The sequence below is a fragment of the Protopterus annectens genome, chromosome 11.part0, assembly GCF_019279795.1.
Source record: "Protopterus annectens isolate FY-2018-M chromosome 11.part0, PAN1.0, whole genome shotgun sequence".
Lineage (NCBI taxonomy): Eukaryota > Metazoa > Chordata > Ceratodontiformes > Protopteridae > Protopterus > Protopterus annectens.
The window spans coordinates 1,122,740,482-1,122,761,848 of record NC_056745.1 but is presented as its reverse complement, the minus strand read 5'-3'; the positions used below and the strand labels follow the sequence as shown (position 1 = coordinate 1,122,761,848).

Below are 21,367 nucleotides of genomic sequence, written 5' to 3'. Positions count from 1 at the left end.
AAAGGATCTTGCATTCCTTGGATGTACACAGACAACTGCGTTTTTACCTGGATAGAACCAAGAACATCAGGAAAACAGAACAGTTGTTTAATTTATGCTTCAAATTCCCAAGGCAAAGCCATTTCAAAACAGACCATTTCTAAATGGATCGCTCATGGAATCAGATTTTGTTACTCTCACCATGGAAAGCAAATCCCAGGAAGTATTAGGACTCACTATACCAGGGCTGCTGCTACTTCAGCTGCCTTCCTCAGGGGAGTACCTACCAAAGACATTTTGGAAGCTGCAACTTGGAGTTCGGTGCATACTTTTTCTAAGCACTACAATTTACCTCTCTACTCTAAGTCTAGGGCAGGCTTTGCTTCTGCAGTCTTGCAGGGCCTTCTAGCCGCCCCCTCTACTTTATGGCCACCTCCCTTTTCTTCTGCTTTGGGATTCAACCCTACAGTGATGACTGCAACAGTGAAACCCGATGAACATAGTACAGTTGTGTACACTTACCATAAATGTAGAGGTTCGAGTGTCTTCACTGTTGCAGTCTGGGTTACCCTTCCTCCTGTCCCCTCTTACTCTTTCTTTTGTGTGGTTCCCTACTTCACCCTTCTTCTGAGGTGTATTTGCAAAGGGTATGGGGTTAGACTCATTTTTGGACACCTGACATCTGGGGCAAGAAAAACTGGAGAACATGGCGTCAGCTGCCAGCTTTGTACTCCTGGCGCACTGACGTCAGGGAGCATGGATGAGCAGCCGACGCCGGACCCAGACTTCGGGATTCTGGCCGACAGAGGACTGCCTGCCGGCAGGGGAGAACCCTACAGTGATGACTGCAACAGTGAAGACACTCGAACATCTACATTTATGGTAAGTGTACACAACTGTACTTTCCTCAGCAAGAACAGGGACAAGGATTTTACTCAAGACTTTTCTTAGTACCCAGAAAGGACAAAGCCTGGAGACCAATACTGGACCTGTCAATCCTAAATACTTTCCTGGATGTTCCAAAATTCAAAATGTTAACACTACAACAACTTCTGCCCATGCTGGGCAAGAAGGCTTGGCTAGTTACTTTGGACCTCAAGGAGGCATACCTGCATGTCCCAATCAGGCAGTCTTGCAGAAGATACCTCAGATTCATAGCAGGCTCAATGCATTACCAATTCTCTGCACTGCCCTTTGGCTTATCTACTGCGCCCAGGGTCTTCACAAAATGCCTGGCACCAGTAATTGCATTTTGCAGACAAAAAGGAATTCAAATATATCCCTACTTGGACGACTGCCTTATTCAAGCAGAGAGCAAGGACATTCTTCTAAAGCATCTGGCATATGTAAAAAGATTACAAATTTGCCTAGGGTACACAGTAAACGAAAAGAAATCAAAACTAGTGCCCTCTCAAGAGATAATACTCCTGGGTGCAAGCTTAAATACAACTGCCCAGATGGCTTATCTCACGCCAGACAAACAAAGGCAACTGACTCATTACTTTCAAATGATGGCAACAAAAACCCAGCTTCCTGCAAGAAAAATTCTGCAGGCCCTGGGCTTCATGGCATTCTGCATTCTACTAATTCCATATGCAAAACTGCATATGAGGAAACTACAATGGTATCTAAAAAGTGTTTGGACTCAGCATTGTCACAGCCTGGAGACAATCATTCCTTTAATTCCCTGCCTACAACAGGAGATTTGATGGTGGTCCCAGGCCTGTCACCACAACAAGGGACAGCCTTTCACCTTACCTACAGCCCGGCAGACAATAACAACGGATGCATTGGATTATGCCTGGGGGGCACATATGGCAGGAAAATGTATTCAGGGCACATGGCCCAAGGAACAAATGCATCTTCACATCAATCAAAAAGAGATGCTAGCTGTACAGAATGCCCTGACAGCCTTCAAGGACCTACTACATCCAGGACAACTGTTAATAAAGACGGACAATACCACAGTTATGTGGTACATAAGCAAGGGGGCACACATTCCTACCCCCTATGCAGGCAAGCCATGAGTTTGTGGAACACAGCACTTGACCTATCAAGTTCATCTCCAGGCACAGTTCCTGCCAGGAACAAAACATACACTGGCAAATGAACTAAGCAGAAATCTCATGGACCCTCACAAATGGAAGCTAAATCCACAAGTGTTCAACATGAAAACGAGGAAATGGGGACGCCCAGACATAGATCTTTTTGCCTCCCCTCACAATTACCAAATACAGAAATTTTGCACAAGAACTTATCACTCTCAAGCATGGAAAGTGGATGCTCTATCATTCAGCTGGAAAGGCCTGACAGTCTATGCCTTCCCTCCGATGCCTCTTCTTACCAAGGTGCTACTAAAAGTCAGACAAGAAAGACCAACAATGATCCTGATCGCCCCAGACTGGCCACGCCAGCACTGGTACCCAGTCCTAAAGAATTTGTCTCAAGACTCAGCTTGGCTTCTGCCTCAAATTCCTCATCTTCTGACACAACAAAACAATCAGATTCTGCACAGTCAACTCAGAACCTTAAACCTGGCAGCATGGCAGATAATGTAGCCACTCAGACTGCACCTCTCTCTAAAGCTGTTATGGGTGTCATTTTAGAAGCAGGAGGCCCAGCACTAGCAAATCTTATGCAGAAAAATGGAAGAGATTCTATGCTTGGAAACAGGCTCAAGGGCTCGAACCACTTGTCCCTAATATACCTCAGATTTTACAATACCTAACTGAGATGCTGGACAAAGGCTTATCTTTTTCATCTATTAAAATCCATGCCTCTGCCATTTCAACCCATTACAATACGGAACCTCCTATTTTTTCACATCCTCTACTACGACAATATCTCAGAGGGGTAAAAAATATAAGACCTCCAAGGAGAGCACCAGTACCAACTTGGGACCTCAATTTTGTTTTAGAAAAACTCACACTGCCTCCTTTTGAACCAGCCAGCACAGCTAATCTAAAATTCTTATCATGGAAAACTGCTCTGCTCCTAGCAATAACTTCAGCAAGAAGAGTCTCAGAGTTACAGGCATTAATGGCTGTGGAACCTTTCCTCATTTTTCATCAGGACAGGGTTTATCTAAGGACAAACCCAACATGCATGCCAAAAGTGGTCTCCAATGTGGCTTTAAACCAAACCATTCGTTTACCTACTTTTTACCCAAATCCCCAGAATAAAGGGGAGAGACTTCTGCACGCTTTGGATATACACAGGCAGCTACGATTCTACTTGGACAAAACAAAAGCTTTCAGAAAAACTGAGCAACTGTTTGTAGCCTATGCTGCAGGATCACAAGGAAAGCCTATTACAAAGCAATCTCAAAATGGATAGGACACTGCATCCGCTTCTGTTATGCACAACATGGCAAATCAGTGCCTGAGGGCATCAGGCCTCATTCTACCAGAGCAGCAGCCACTTCAGCATCTTTCCTCAGAGGAGTACCAACCAAAGACATTTTAGAAGCTGAAACCTGGAGCTCAGTGCACACTTTCACCAAGCACTACCACTTACCTCTCTACTCTAAATCCAGAGCAGGCTTTGCCACTGCAGTTCTGCAGGGCCTGATAGCCTCTCCAAATCCAATTTAGACCCAGCCGCCCAACCTCAGCTTTGGGATTCTACCCAAGTGTAATAACTGCAACAGTGAAACACGATGAACATAGTACAGTTGTGTACCTACCATAAATGTAGATGTTCGTGTGTATTCACTGTTGCAGTCCAGGTTACCCACCCACCATTCCCCTTTTTTCATTGCTGGGACTTTTCTGTACTTCTCATCTCTATACAACCGATGTGGTGTATTTGCTTGTAGATGAAGGAAATGTTTATAGTAATATATGCATGTATTTGGGCATAATTTTTATCTTTTCAGCCTTCCTATCTGGGGGCACCTGACATCTGGGGCAAGAAAAACTGAAGAAAATGGCATTGGTTGCATCTTTTATACCCCTGGCGCACTGACGTCAGGGAGGAGGCGTCAGCAGCTGACACTGGACCAAGACTTTGGAACTCAAGCCGACTGCGGGTCGCCTGCCAGCAGGATAACCCAAGTGTAATGACTGCAACAGTGAATACACTCGAACATCTACATTTATGGTAGGTACACAACTGTACTTCCTGCCAGCAAATCAGTGGGCAGAGGCCCAGAAACAAGTCATGTCCCTCATGGATATGGGGGTTATTCAACCAGTACCAGAAAAGGAAAAAGGACAAGGGTTTTATTCAAGACTTTTCCTGGTACCCAGAAAAGACAAATCATGGCGTCCATTTCTGGACTTATCCATTCTAAATACTTTCCCGGACATTCCAAAATTCAAAATACTGACTTTACAACAGCTACTGCCTATGCTAGGCAATAATATCTGGTTGGTAACTCTAGACTTAAGAGGCATACCTGCATATCCCAATCAGGGAATCTTGCAGAAGATACCTCCGCTTCAAAGCAGGCTATTTGCATTATCAGTTCTCTGCACTGCCCTTTGGCTTATCTACTGCGCCCAGGGTCTTCACAAAATGCCTGGCACCAGTAATTGCATTTTGCAGACAAAAAACATTTACATGTATCCATATCTGGGCGACTGTCTCATTCAGGCAGAGGACAAGGACACTCTTCTTCAGCATCTGGCATTTGTAAAAAGGTTTCTAGCATGCCAAGGGTACACCATAAATGAAAAGAAATCACAACTGGTACCCTCTCATTCCTGGGTGCAAGCTTGAATACAACTGCCCAGATGGTTTACCTCACGCCAGACAATCAAATTCAATTGACAACATACTTCAAACAAGTGGCAACAAAAACCCAGCTATCTGCAAGACAAATTCTGCAGGCTTTGGGGTTCATGGTATCCTGCATTCTCCTAATTCCATATGCAAGACTGCATATGAGGAAACTTCAATGGTACCTAAAAAGCTTATGGAGTCAACATTGTCACAGCCTGGAAACAATGATTCCTTTCATTCCCTGCCTGCAACAGGAGTTCCTTTGGTGGGCATAGGCCTGCCACCCAAACCCTGACTACAGACTCATCAGACTATGCTTGGGGGACCCATATGGCAGGAAGATGCATTCAGGGCAAATGGAGCCCAAATCAAATGCATCTACATATCAACCAGAAAGAAATGCTAGCTGTACAGAATGCTCTGATAGCCTTCAAGGACTTCCTTCATCCAGGACAACTACTGATAAAGACGGACAACACCACAGTTATGTAGTACATAAACAAGCAGGGGGGTACCCACTCCTACCCCCTTTGCAGACTAGCCATGGCGTTGTGGAACACAGCCTTGACTTACCAAATACAGCTTCAAGCTCAGTTCCCGCCAGGAAAGCAACGTACTCTGGCAGATGACCTAAGCAGAAATGTTATGGACCCACACAAATGGAAATTGGATCCACAAATCTTCAGCATGTTGACACAAAAATGGGGAAGCCCAGACATAGATCTATTTGCCTCTCCCCAAAACTATCAGTTGGACAAATTCTGCACAAGAACTCTTCACAAAACAGCATGGAAAGTGGATGCCCTATCCTTCAGCTGGAAAAAAATATCAGTCTATGCCTTTCCCCCTCTGCCTGTACTCTCCAAGGTCTTACTAAAAGTCAGACAGGAAAAACCAAAAATAATTCTGATTGCTCCGGACTGGCCTTGCCAACACTGGTACGCGCTTCTCAGGAATATGTCACACCTTCCTCCATGATACTTGCCACAAACACCTCATCTATTGTCTCAGCAGAACTATCAAATTCTGCATACGCAGCCCCAAACTCTGAATCTTGCAGCATGGCCAATCAACTAATTTCATTAATCACATATCTCAGTAAACCTGTGATGGATGTCATTTTGGAGGCCAGAAGGCCTAGTACTAGAAAATCTTATGCTGATAAATGGAAGAGATTCTGTGCTTGGAACTAAGCACAAGGAATAGACACAGCAAAGCCCAATATTCCTCAGATTTTGCAATACTTAACCGAGATGCTTCACAAGATCCTATCTTTTTCTTAAATAAAAATCCATGCCTCTGCCATCTCGGCTCATTACAACACAGAGCCTCCCCTCTTTTTTCACCCCCCTGCTAAAGCAGTACCTCAGAGGGGCCAAAAATGTAAAGCCTCCCAGGAGAGTACCGACTCCTGCATGGAACCTCAGTTTTGTGCTGGAGAAAACTCACCCTACCTCCTTTTGAACCAGCTGCTACTGCGGATATAAAATTTCTTGGAAAACAGCCTTTCTTTTGGCAGTCACTTCAGCTAGAAGGGTTTCAGAACTACAGGCTCTCATGGCAGTGGAGCCTTTCATTATCTTTTACCCGGACAGGGTGGCCCTCATGATCAATCCTTCTTTTATGCCTAAGGTGGTATCCGGTGTGGATCTTAACCAGACCATTCACCTGCCAACTTTTTTTCCCAAATCCGCAGAACAAGGGGGAGCGGATTCTGCATTCATTGGATGTACACAGACAACTAAGATTCTACTTAAAAAGGACAAATTCTCTAAGAAAGTCTGAGCAACTACTGGTGGCATTTGCTGCAGGAACAGAGGGGAAGGCTATATCAAAGCAGACTATTTCAAAATGGATAAGCCATTGTATTCGTTTCTGCTGCTTGCACCATGGTAAACCTCTGCCCAAGGGGATCAGATCCCATTCCACCAGGGCTGCTTCTACTTCTGCAGCCTTTTCAGAGGGGTTCCTACCAGAGACATTCTAGAAGCTGCTACTTGGAGCTCAGTTTATACGTTCACAAAGCATTACCATTTAACTCTCTTTTCTAAATCCAGGGCAGGCTTTGCCACTGCAGTCCTGCAGGGCCTTATAGCTGCTCCTAATGCTGTTTAATTCCATCCTCCCATCCATAGCTTTGGGATTCTACCCAAATGTAATGACTGCAACAGTGAAACATGAAGAACATAGTACAGTTGTGTACACTTACCATAAATGTAGATGTTCGAGTGTATTCACTGTTGCAGTCCGGGTTAACCACCCGCCAGCCCCCTTTCTTCTCTATTATTATACCTCTTCTTTCCTTCACTATGCTCAAAAGCCTTTGTGGTGTATTTGCTTTTAGTTGAAATTTAGTTAAATTTTTTGTGTTCTAAAGTGCATGTGTGTGTGTGTGTGTGTGTGTATATATATATATATATATATATATATATATATATATATATATATGTATATATATATATATATATATATAGATATAGATATAGATATGTATAGATATGTATAGATATATAGATATATATATATAGATATATATATATATTATATATTTTTTTTTTTGCTCCCCATTTGGGGGGCACTTGACATCTGGGGCAAGAAAAACTGAGGTAATGACGTCGGCTGCATGTTTTATACCCCTGACGACCTGACATCATGGAAGAGGAGACAGCAACCAACGCAGAACACAAGACTTTGTTATTCAGGCCGACTGAGGGCAACCTGCCAGCAGATTACCCAAATGTAATGACTGCAACAGTGAATACACTCGAACATCTACATTTATGGTAAGTGTACACAACTGTACTTTTCCTCTGACCAGGATTTACCCTTATCTACCTATGAGGATTTTGATGCAGAGGACTCTATTCCCTCTGCTTCCCCCCACAGGATTTCTCTTTTGGTGAAACCTTGCATACTCTTAGGGAGCATTTTTGTTGGGAAAGCCAGGATTACTCTGATTCTAAAAAGAGGCTTAGGGATTTCTTACTCTTGCCCCAGCACAGGCCTTTAGCTATCCCTCCTATACTAGACATTGTTGAAGATACCTTTTTCAGAATCTAGCTTTGCCCCTGACTCTTTACCTCCTGCTCCCAGAAAACCTGATAGATATTACAGGGTTCTTGACTCTCAAGTTCCTTTTTAAAAATCCTACTGTGGATCCTGAAACCATTTCACAGGGACCCAAGGGCATTAAGGCTGCTACTGCCAGAAATCCTACCCCCTCTGAGACTCCAGGGCACTGGATAGATGGGGTAAGAAGGTATACACTTCTGCAACCTTGGCCATTAGGGCCTTAAATTGCCAGTTTCATATGTTAAAGTATCAGCAGCATATTATTGGATTGCTTAAACAGAAAATCATGTTGATTCCTGATTGTGCTGAAAACAAGGATTTAATGCATTTTGCTGAACAGGTTGGAAAACATACCTTGAAATGTGGTTTTGATTCTCTAGAGGCATCTTGCAGGGCTGCTGTCACTGGGTCTGTACTTAGAAGGCATGCTTGGCTTAAGGAACAACCCTTGCCAAATCATGTTAAAGCTAAATTGCTGGATGCTCCCTTAAATCAGGACCGCCTGTTTGGCAACAAAGCAGAAGTTCATATAAAGATGGAGGAAGAAGCTAAATGTATGCAAACTGTTAAAGATTTCCTACAAGTACAGCCTGCAAATTTAGTAGGCATTGGCCTTCTAAGAATTGTTCCTTTCCTGCCTCTTCCAGGCCTTCTCAGTCCAAACCCAGAACCAGCAGAACACCCAGGCTTTAGTCCCAGGGTATGCACAGGACCAAGCAGTGGGGGGCTCCCACTTCCAAATCAGGGAGTAGTAAGACTCCCCCCATGGTAAACTGCCTCAATTACTTCATTTTAAAACTTCCAAGCACTTCTCAACTGACTGCTCCTTTAGGGGGAAAGATTGCCCTGCAGGCAAAAAACTGGGAACTCGTTACCCAGGACAAATGGGTTTTAAATATAGTTTCCCAAGGATACAGATTTCACTTCCACACGTTACCAACCCCAAACGGTTGGCCATATCTACCCCCAAATCAGTGGGTAGAGGCTCAAAAGCAAGTACTCTCTCTCTCAAGCATAAAGGCTATTCAAACTGTACCAGAAGAGGAAAAGGGACAAGGTTTCTACTCAAGACTTTTCCTGGTACCCAGAAAAGACAACTCATGGCGTCCTTTCCTGGACCTTTCTACCTTAAACACCTTTGTGGTGATTCCAAAATTCAAGATGCTAACTCTTCACCAGCTACTTCCTATGCTAGACAAGGATGCCTGGTTGACAACACTGGATTTAAAGGAAGTCTACCTGCACATCCCAATCAGGGAGTCTTGCATTAATTACCTATGCTTCAAAGCAGGCTACATGCACCATCAGTTCTCTGCACTGCTCTTTGGCTTCTCTACTGCACCCAGGGTATTCACAAAGTGCCTAGCTCCAATCATTGCATTATGCAGGCCAAGAAATATTCAAATATACCCATACCTGGACGATTGTCTAATTCAGGCAGAAAGCCAGGACATACTTCTAAATCATCTGGCATTTGTACAAAAGGTGTTAACTTGTCTGGGGTTCAACATAAACAAAAAGAAATCACATCTGGTACCCTGTCAACAAATTATATTCCTGGGAGCAAGCTTGAACAGAACTTCCCAGATGGCTTTCCTCTCACCAGAGAAATATATTCATTTGACAACTTACTTCAAACTAGTGGCCACAAAAACCCTGCTATCTGCAAGGCAAATACTGCAAGCCTTGGGGTTCATGGCCTCGTGCATTCTACTAATTCCATATGCAAGACTGCATATGACGACACTACAATGGTATCTAAAAAGCCTATGGTGTCAACATTCTCAGGATCTAGAAGCAATGATTCCTATCATACCTTGCCTAAGGTTAGAATTCCTTTGGTGGGCAGAGGCCTGCCACCAAAACAAGGAGCTATCATTCACTCTACCCCTTGCCACCCAAACCCTAACAGCATATGCATCAGATTGTGCATGGGGGGCTCACCTGGCAGGGAAGTGCATTCAGGGCAAATGGAACCCAAGTCAAATGCATCTGCATATCAATCAAAAAGAAATGTTAGCTGTACAGAATGCTCTGACAGCTTTCAAGGACCACATTCTTCCAGGGCAATTAATGGTAAAGACGGACAACACCACTATTATGTGATACATAAACAAGCAGGGGGGTACCCATTCTTACTCCCTCTGCAGATTAGCCATGGCTCTGTGGAACACAGCCTTGAGCTACCAAGTGCATCTACAGGCTCAGTTCCTGCCAGGACAACTTAATACACTGGCAGGCAAACTAAGCAGAAATCTCATGGACCCACACAAGTGGAAACTGGAATGAAAGACTTTCAACATGTTGATAAACAAATGGGGGAGCCCAGATATAGACCTGTTTGCCTCCTCCAAGAACTACCAGTTGGACAAATTCTGCACAAGGACTCCCCACAAACAAGCTTGGAAAGTGGATGCTCTGTCCTTCAGCTGGAAAAATCTATCCGTTTATTCCTTTCCTCTCCAAAGTACTGCTAAAGATCAAACAGGACAAACCAAGGATGATACTGATTGCACCAGACTGGCCATGCCAACACTGATACCCCCTCTTGTGCAGTGCGTCACAGCTAGCCCCATGGCACCTACCTCAGACCCCTACCCTGCTGTCACAAACTCAACCAAACTCAAGGGATGGCCACAGCAGTGCCCAACTTACCTCAGATTCTTCAATACCTAACTGAGATGCTTCACAAGGGCCTTTCCTTTTCCTCCATCAAAATTCATGCCTCAGCCATTTCAGCTCGTTACAACACAGAACCACCCCTCTTCTCTCACCCACTGCTCAAGCAGTTCCTCAGAGGGGGCAAAAACTTAAGACCACCCAGGAGAGCCCCAGCCTGGGACTTTAACTTTGTATTGGAAAAACTCACTCTTCCTCCTTTTGAGCCAGTTGCAAGTGCAGAGTTAAAATTCCTTTCTTGGAAAACAGCCTTCCTTTTAGCAATCACTTCAGCAAGAAGGGTATCTGAATTTCAGGCCCTTATGGCAGTGGAGCTTTTCATCATCTTTCATGCGGACAGGGTGTCCCTCATGGACCATTTCCTCCTTCATGCCCAAGGTGGTAGCCATTGTGGCTCTTAATCAGTCCATTAATTTGCCAAACTTCTTTTCTAATCCACAGAACAAAGGGGAACGCGTACTGCATTCTTTAGATGTTCACAGACAACTTAGATTTTACTTGGACAAGACTAAAACTTAAAGGAAATCTGAACAACTGCTAGTGACATTTGCTGCAGGGGCAGAGGGGAAGGCTATTTCAAAGCAAACCATTTCTAAATGGATAGGCCATTGCATTCATTTATGCTATAAGCACCATGGAAAACCTATCCCACAGGAGATTAGACCCCATTCAACCAGGGCTGCATCTACCTCTGCAGCCTTTCTCAGAGGTGTCACTACCAGGGACATCCTAGAAGCTGCTACCTGGAGTACTGTACATACTTTCACCAAGCATTACCATTTGCCAATTTTCTCTAAATTCAGAGCTGGTTTTGCCACGGCAGTCTTGCAGGGCCTTATAGCTGGTCCTAATGCTATCTAAATTCCTCCTCCCATCCTTAGCTTTGGGAATCTACCCAAATGTGATGACTGCAACAGTGAAACACGAAGAACATAGTACAGTTGTTACACTTTCCATAAATGTAGGTGTTCCAATGTATTCACTGTTGCAGTCCTGGTTACCCTCCCTCCAGACCCCTGACTTCTTTTGGCTATATCTCTATTTCTCTTTTACTGTGCTTAAAAGCTTTTTGGTGTATTTGCTTTTTTTGTTGGAGGTATAACATTGTGTATGTGTGTGTATATGTATATGTGTATATATATATATATATATATATATATATATATATATATGTATGTATATATATATATATATATATATATATATATATATAGATACATATGTATATATATATATATATATATATATATATATATATATATGTATTATTTTTTTAATTGCTTCCCATTAGGGGGGCAGCTGACATCTGGGGCAAGAAAAACTGATGTAATGGCATTGGCTGCATGATTTGTACCCCTGACGACCTGACGTCATGGAAGATGAGACTGCAACCGACGCAGGACCCAAGACTTTGATAATCAGGCCGACTGAGGGCTACTGCAAGCAGATAACCAGTCTCGCCAATCTCACGTATTGACTTTTGGTTATAGCTTTCTTCTGGTGTGTACTGGGTGGCTACAAGTGTAGTGGAGAATATGGTTACAGTATGTAGGTTTCCTATAAATATTACTGTTATATCTACCCATTTTTACATCTTTAGTAACCTCCACATCCAACTAATTAATTTTATATTCATCAAAGGAATGCGTAAATTTTAGGAATGTAGTAGTGTTTAAATGAGAAACAAAGGAATCAAAATCACTGGATGTATGCTTTCAAGTAATAAAAAGACCATCCCAGGTATCTTAAATAAAATTCCCAAAGGGGAGGTGTAAACTTTTTAAAAACAAACTTTGTTTCCCAATATAGCATTATAATGTTTGCAAAAATGGGGTCACATGCTGCCCCCATCGCAACACCCTTTCTTTGCAAAAAGTATTGGCCATCAAGATATGCAAAATTGCTTTTTTAAAATTAACTCCATTAAGGTAACAATAACACTCACTTTGTTGTTGTTCAACTGAGTTGATTCATAGAGAAATTCTTAGAACCAGTATAGTCCATCTTCGTGAGGAATCACATTGAACAAATTAATAACATCAATTGTAGCAAAAGCATTTCCGTTCACAAACTTGATGTTCTTAAGTTTTAACAACAGGTCCCATGAATCTTTACATATGTGAAACCACCCATCTAACACATTCTTCAATTTGATATCAATCTATTTGGCTAGAGGGTGTGTTTTGGATTTGGCAGCATTAACTTTGGGTTTCATAGGGGGATCTTTTAGGTCTTTTATGAATTTTCGGAAGTCCGAAAATGGAAGGGACTACCAGGTATTGGCAGTGTAAAAAGGCCCACTCTTCATAACTTATCTGTTCCTGATCTAACAAATCCTGTAAAGTCAGGTCTATTTTAGAATAAGAAATATTAATGCTGTTAATAGACGTTCCCTCATAAAAGGAATTCATGCATTTTATCCAAGTATGTTTCATAGTCCATAACCACTACCCCCCGCCCAATCTGGTTTCATCACCCTGATACTTGTTCATAGCCAGTTTCTTTAATAAACTGCATTTCACTGGAGACAAATTTAGTTCAGTACTTGAAATGTTTTTATGCCACAATGTTCGTATGTCGAACTTGCATATTTTTTCAAAAAGTAACAGGGGTAGGGCAAGTGGGGAGTTGAATGTACTGCTTCTCTTCATGACATTGTGGTTGTGTACCATCAATTTATCTTTGAACCAAATTTTTAAGTTGAGTTTTTTTCAAGTACATTTTTAAGTCAATTAAACAATGTTCCACAGGAGTTGTGGTTCCAGAAACAAAGTTGAAACCTTTACAAAATAAATTTGCATGTTCCACCTCGAATGTATAACCACTAAAGTTATAAATTTAAAAATTTCCATTAGAATTGCAAGTAATGAATGGTGCATTGTTGTTGGCTACTGATAAATCAGTATCACATATACTTCCATCACAATCAAGCGTAAAGGCATCACATTGCATTTCTCTATTCGCATTCAGAAAAACATTTACAGTTTCATCAAGATCATTTAAATCACTAGTCTGGGCTTCAAAATGGTTTAACACTAACTTCACCCAGATGGCTCATTGATTGCATTTCTTTTGTTTGTAATACCAAAGGGCTGACATAACCTAAACTTCCTAAGGCTCATTCCACAAGATTTGTGGCTACATAGTCTGCCTTCTGGTCTAGAGCTTCCATAGTTGACATTTATGCAGCTGCTACTTCGTCCAGTGCTCATACATTTATTGCTCATTTCAAATTGGACAGCTTATCTAGGAATAGGGCAGCATTTGGATCACTGTATTCTGGAGTATCCTTCCTTCACAACCATCCACCTTTTTCTATAGTGGGGAACTCTGTCCCATCATTTGAAGATCAGATGAAAACAACATCATCAGAAAACAAAAGTTATGTATTCACCATAATGGTTCATCTGTGTTGTCTGCTTTCTTCCTTCCTCAGTTTTTCATTTGGGCGCCTAGTATGCCCTGAGGGGTAATTCCTGCCTGCCTTGCTGAATGAGCTCCAGTCTTCCTCTTTTTTTTTCTTTCTGAAATGTGATTTAAAGTGGAATATGTTTTTTACTTGGTTTCTTGTTTTGGTACCTAGAGGTCAAACTCAATCTGAGATAATTCAGACAAAGAGGATTATGGGTAAGGGGATGAACTCAAGCTACAGATCCAAAATCTAATGATGTGGCCGAAGTCACATCCAGGGTTGGATATGAAAACAGTCAGTTGAGGAAGGATGAAAATCAACAACACAGATGCATCATTATGGTGAGTACGTAACTTTTGCTTCTCCTTCCTCTGGGCCCTGAGTGATGGAAGATTTTTCATCATACCACGTGATTGACAGACCTCTTTTGCTTAGTGAATAGGTCTTTCATCCTCACCTGAAGAGTCTCAAACTAACAGCTTGGAGTATTGGCTTCTGACCCTATATAATACAGCCTGTTCAACAGCAGTGCTGTCTATCCTCAGAGAGGCTAGAAAACCAACTACTAAAAATTATACTTGTCCAAGTGGAAAAGGTTTTCCTTGTGGTGCAAGATCAAAAACATTAACCCATCACAAGCAGACATAAACTTTCCATTGCAATGTTTGTCAGACTTATTCAACAAAGGAAACTCTTACTCCAGTAATAAGGGCTCGCACTTTAGTTACCTCTGATTTGCCTTTCCTGCTGCAGCACTGTCTGTTCCTACCCCCACATGAAGCTTCTCCTGAAAAGGGTCATACACCCTTAATCCCTCAGGAAAAACCCTCTCCCTACCTTGGGATTTAAACTATGTTTTAGAGAAGTTAACTTTAGCATTCTTTGAGTCAGCAGCATCTGCTCCTATATAGATGCTCAATTAGAAGAACACCTTGCTCATAAATAGCACCTCAGCCAGGTGGGTATCAGAACTACAAACTTTGATGTGCAAGGAACCCTTCACTGTGTTCCATAGAGACAGGGTTACCCTTAAAACTATTCTGTCCTTTATGCCTAAAGTAGTGTCAGTTTTCATTGAACCAAGCTATTCATTTAGCAGTCTTCTTTCCTAAGCCAAATAGTAAGGCAGAACAAATCTTGCATTTCCTGGATGTACACCATCAGGTAAAATATTACCTAGACAGGACAAAATTCCCCTAACAGAGCAGACCAACTAATTGTGGCCTTTACTGAAGAAAAAGAAGGCAGACCCATCTCCCAACACTGTCTCTAACTGGATAGCCAACCGCTTCATCTCCTGTTATGCCCATCATGGTAAGCCATTACCAACCGATGTCCGGGCACACTCCAAACAGTGCTTCCTCAGAGGTGTTCCTACATAGGCTGTCCTGGAAGCTGCCACATGGACATCTGTCCACACATTTACTTACTAAACACTACCATTTAGCCAATGCCTCCAGGGTTAGTGTAAGGGTTGTAAGTGCTGTTCTACCAAACCTACTCTCCCAGGGCTAAGAGGCAGTCTACCCCTCAACTATTTGCTTTGGGAGAGAAAATAGCATGAAGATCAAAGCACTTAACTGTAACAGAGAGTTAGGAGGGAGAGGCTGGGAGTAAATCTAGAGTGGAGATAAAGAAAAAAAGTACAAGACTGCAACAAGGGAAAACAGTGACAGGCGAAGAGATGTAGGAGAACAATGTTAAATGAGTTAATGATGATCCAGAGTGGGGGCATAGAGATGAAGCAGAAGGAGATGGTAAGAGAAATAAAGCAAAAACTGCAGGAATTGGGAGGATTAAAAGATTCTTGAGAAAAGAGTAGTGATGAAGAATTTGTATTTTAGTATTTTTCTAAAACAACTAAAGCATTAGAGGTTAGGCTAAAGTAGTAGGAGATAGAAAAAGGCATTTTTCAAATGCAGGAGGGGAGGAAAGAGGAGTGAAAAGAGCATTGGAGGAAATCTTGGGGAGTTTGGCCAGATACTTTGGAAGACTGTATGAATAAGGTAAGGACAGGTATAAGGTCAGCTGGGTGGGGAGCTAGAGGCATGGGTAGATCCAAAGTTGCCTATGTTGAAGGATGAGAAGATGCAAAAGTTAATGGCCCCAATTACAAGGGAGGAACTGGGTAAGGTTTTGAACAATATAGTAAAGGAAAGACATTTGGGAGTGATGGATTCCTCATTAAATTGTGGGAAGTAGCAAGGCACAAGGTCCACGGAGTTTGGGAGCAACTTTAATAAAAAATTTGAAAGGTACATGGAAGGAAGCTGTGATTGCTTTCATATGTAAAGAGGGGGGACAGTGGGTAATGCATAGAGAACATTTGTTGATACTCCAGGATCTTCAAAAGTGGAAGAGAAAGCTGGCCATGCTGTCATTGGATGCAGAAAAAGCATTCTGTAGGGTAAAGTGAAATTACTTTTCAGTTATTGAAAAATTGGGGCTTCCCAGATAATTGGGTTTATATGTTAAAATTATATAGGAAGGCTCAAAGGTAAGAATTAAAGTCAGGGCCAGATTTTCAACAGAGATGAGCACAATTGGGGAACAAGGCAGGGCTGCCTGCTTTTGCCTTTGCTGTTTGCACTGTACTGGGAACCATTAGCAATAACCATTAGTAACTCTCAGATAAGAGGGTATGGATGTGGAAGTGGGCAAAAAATACTCCTTTTTTTATGCAGATTGATGTACTACTTATGCAGGACAAAAAACAGAAAGTATAGGGAATGTGGATGTTCAGGGAAACATTCAGGCTATAAAGTGAATCTGGGGAAATCACAGGCTTTAGCCATAAATATGAGTGGCCACAGTTTGCAGAAAGTAACAGATCAGGAGATGTGGAAGACCCAACTAAAATATTTGGGTATTTTTTTCGTGGATATTGTAGAGGTCATGTACAGTAAACGTTGAGAAAACAAGAAGGCAATTTGAGAAATTGAAAGAGAAATGTCATCAATTATAATTCCCCTATTATCATTAGGGATAAATACAACTCCCCGTACTATCACTGGGGAACAAGACCAAGAGCACTGCATCAATGGGCCCAGACAATATCCCAAGATGCCTTCTAAATAGCATGAAACATGACCTATCAGTGCTTCTGGAATTACTGTTTAACTGTAGCCACCAAACAGGCTTCATGCCTCATGAATGGAGAAAGGTAACAGTCATCCCCCTGCACAAAGCGGGCCATCTACAGACCCTGGAAACTACAGACCCATAAGTCTCACTAATCTTGTATGTAAAGCCATTGAAAGAATTATCATGGAGGTGACCAATAGAGATATAGTAAACCTCCCGACAACCAGTTTGGTTTCATAAGGGGCAGATCATGCCTACTCAACCTGGTGGACTTCTTTGAGAAGGTCACCAAAGCAATGGATGAGGGCAAAATCGTTCACACTGCCTACTTTGACCTGGCCAGGGCATTACTGACAAACCCAAGAGGTTAGGTACAAACCTGTATGTCACCCAGTGGATAGCCAGCTGGCTCACAGACAGGACCCAGGCACTTAGAATTGGGGAGTCCACCTCTACAAAGAGGCCATTCACAAACTGAGTCCCTGAAGGATTAGTCCTTGGACCACTCCTTTTTAGCATTTACTTTTCAAAAGTCAAGGCCAGTGTCGGTGGTCTCTGGCTGACTATATTTGCAGATAATTGTAAATTAGGAGCTGTCATTGAGTCTCACACTGACACAGATGTTCTCCAGGAGGGGCTGATATAGGCAAACAACTGGTGTCAGAGTCTTGTACTAAAGCTAAATGCCAAGAAATGCATAATAGTATCCTTTTTAAGTCATCCCACCCCGGTAACTGTCATATTGACAACACACCCCTTAGATTTGACTCAGTAGTCAGGGATTTAGGGACACACACAGATAGTAATCTAGCCTTTGATCATCACATGTCTACAGTGGTGAGGAAATCATTCTATGTTGCGTAACTTATAAACAAAGGTATGGCATCTAAGTCCAAGGAAGTCATTGTTTTACTGTATTCGGCATTCATCATCAGACCTATCATTGAGTACAGTGCCCCTTTTGGTTATGTACCTAACCAGGCATATCCAACAACCGGAATGTCCACAGAGATTCCTCACTAAAAGAATACAGGGCATAAGTAATGTGTCCTATGCAGACTGCCTAAAGGCCCTATCCCTGTATTCTGTCTTCTACAGGCTTTTGAGGGAAAATCTATGCCTGGCATACAGGGCATTGTCAGACCCCATTCTGATGGACCTCATGCATATCCACAAAACGAACAATACCAGAATTACCTGTTCTAAAGACTTAAACCTTGCCTGTTATATAAATAGGACATGCTAGAGAGATAGGGATGTATCCTAGAGACTACCCTGTCTACAGAACAGGCTCCCCATCCATGTGAAGCAGAGTTCCTCCCTAATCCAATTCAAGTGTAACAACTTGGACAATTGGATGGGAAACCGGAAATTCATCCCTGGTTTGGCACCTATGTCTCTGATGCAAACATATAACCTGTAAATGGTTCATCTCCCAGGCCCATGCGTACACTTATCAAAGGTATCAGAACTTGTCAGAGATTTGGGATGCATGGCTAGGCATATAAAAGGCCCTAGTAGTTGTTAGCCTAGTAAACACTTATGAACCTATGAACCTACATGATTTTTTTTATCAAAACCAGACAATGCAGATGCTACAGTTTGTTCTGCCATGGTTTGTATACCCAGTTCAGGCATTTCTAGAGCTACCAAAGGAATCATATCTGAAAAAAGTAAGACAGCTGATGAGTGAATATATCTGGCTTTGTGGTGAGAGAATCTATTTGGGAGAAAATGGAAGTTGATTGTGAGAACCAGATGTGGATGGGTTTTTGCTGGGATGTCAGTTGGCACTAATAGTGAGGCTTTTTGCAGAGCAGATTATAAAGATAGTATAAATGAAATGAGTAATGGAACGATGGAATTCATCTACCCATGATGTAGGAGTTGCAGAAGATATTCAGACAAATGTGGCAGTCGAGGAAGGTGTGAAGAAGGGAGCTTCTGCATCTCATAGGGAGTAAAAGGGGAGATAAGTGGTACAAGTTAGTACTGTAGAGTAGGGAAAAGATGCAAGAAACTGTGTATAGTACTGACAGTGGGTAAGTATAGGAGATGGATGGAAAACCTGAGTTGAAATGCAGGAATAATTTGGGCTAGCTTGGAGTATCAGTAGTTGTTAGCAAGATGAAAGAAGCTGAATAGGCAGGAGAATTTGAGCAACTTAAAATATATAAAGATATGGATACCAGAACCCTGGAAGGAGGTATATGGAGTGGAATTGTATCAAAGAGCAGAAAATTAATGAGAGATGCAATACAGACTGTCACTTAACATTTGAAGTAAAGCTGAGAGAAAGAAATTTGAGAGAGTGGACAAGCATAATCCAACTACCAAGATATATAACAAAATAAATTTTATGATCTTTGTGTGACAGTGTTTGCGTAGTTTTTATATGCTAGCTAGTCTAACAACTATGTTCCATGGGACAACAGAGAGATGCTGGAGGTGTGATTACAGAGGAGAGAGGAACTTGGGTGCATACATTCTGAGAATGTGCAAAATTGAGAACATTTAAGGAGCAGATACAGGAACTATTATGAGATATTTGAAAGGAAAGTGAAGCTGGATAAAATGTTCTTTTTAGAGGTAGAAAACAAGTGTTGGAGGATAACAAAAATTTGGTGAGAGTAATGACTCTGGGTTGGCCTGGTTAGTAGGTAAAGAAAGAGATGCATAAATAGGAGAGTATGAGATGATATTGAGTGAAATGAGTCCATGAGGAGAAAAATGGGAATGAAAAGGTAAGTGAGGAAGGATCATAATCTGCGAAAAGAAAGTAGAAGTACCTAGTAGATAATAGTCATGGGAAGGAGGGTTGAAAAGATTGGAAAATAAAAGAAACTTGGAAACATTGATCAGAAAGGAAGTCTGCCTACTTGGGGAAACTTTGAAGAAGAAAATATTTACTGTAAATAGTTGTGTTTTGGGGAGTCTAACTAGGTTAGATGTTAGATTTTTTTAGTACAAGTTGGGAAATTAAGAATTAGTATATGTAAATACTGCAAATAGAGGAATAAAGGAAAGAAGAGTTTAAGACATACTTGTTGAGAAAGGATGATTTGTTTATCGAATGTATATTTGATACTCTCCTAAGTAGAACTTTTTGTTAAAAACTGGACATATGTGTTTGTAAATATTCATCTTAATGTTAAGTTGGTTATGTTTGTATGTGTGTATTACAAATAAATAACATTTCTGCTTTTAAAACTAGGAAGTGTATATTTATGCATCATTGTAGAATATGTAGGTTTCTGAGCTTTGTATTTATGTGAGTTAGGGGAAGCATCCTGATTTGTTGGTTTAGAATGAACTGACAGGCTCTGACTTCGTGCAGCATGCTACATAGTGTATATGGACATATGATGTCTTCCCCTGGTAGAGGGTTTTAACAGAAACATCCTCTCTGTAACCCACACTGATGAGGTCATCATGTGAAAAGTCTACTTTCTCTCCCCTTAAAACTCAAGACTTCTCCTGCGGTGATTGCAGCTAATAGATTTGGGATATAAGAGAGGGTAACTTGATGGCTCTTAAAGATTGGTCCCATGTAGACTTGTATAAGAAACATGTTCATTTCCTAGCTCAGCCTTGAATATTTGGTCCTGCTTTCAACTGTTATGTAGTAAAAGTCTTTCATTTTAGTACTACAGCTTACTTTTGTATACCTCTTTTCAGGTGTTATGAAATGGAGAAACGTCTGAAGACACCAGATCTTTTCAAGTTCCCTTACTTTGAAGCTATTTGTTGGTTTGTGGCCAAAAGCCTGCTGGAAACATTAAAAGGTAATACGACTCTATATATTATGCATTTTTTTGTGCGTGTGTGTGTGTGTGTGTGTGTGTGTGTGTGTGTAATGTACTGTTGGGTAGATTATTGTATAGTCCTCTGATCTTGTTTTTGCAGTAAGTTGCAACATTTAGGAGAATTACCCAAGTCGGCTACTAGATCTAGTTAGCTAATCTTCAGCCTCATCCTAACTAGGGGCCACCCAGGAAGCTTATTATTGTGTTAGTCATATTTCATCAAATGCAGCTTTTGTTAAAATTATGATGTGCTTCAGCCAGCCTGGTAGCATAGAGGGATAATACTATCATGCAGGTGACCTGAGCTCACTTAGCAACTTGGGCACGTAGGGAGGGTGGATGCATCTACCCTGGTGTGGGGGTGGTTTGTGCCTGATGTTGTGTAGTGAGCTGTGGTCAAGGCCAGAAATTGGAGATGATGCAGGGCTGGGTTGTGAAAAGACAGTGTGGCATGGCCATAGGACTGAGGAGAGGCACATTCTTGAGGTTAGTCCTTATGGCCCATCCAGCTTGATGTGATGTTGGCATGGGGGGGGGGGTATTAGGGCTTATAGAAAATCGCATCTTGGCTGCTGTATGATGATGATCCTGGGCTCCCTCAGTCCTCTGC

At 41.8% G+C, this 21,367-nt stretch overlaps 1 protein-coding gene across 1 annotated transcript in view; it reads left to right on the top strand.

Annotated features, from left to right (window-relative positions):
• The window catches only part of KDM7A (lysine demethylase 7A), a 1,445,788-nt gene that overhangs the window by 845,434 nt on the left and 578,987 nt on the right, over positions 1–21,367 (top strand). Inside the window, exon 9 of the mRNA XM_044087282.1 lies at positions 20,630–20,736. Within this exon, the coding sequence (XP_043943217.1) occupies positions 20,630–20,736 (107 nt within the window). The remainder of the gene's footprint in view (positions 1–20,629; positions 20,737–21,367) is intronic.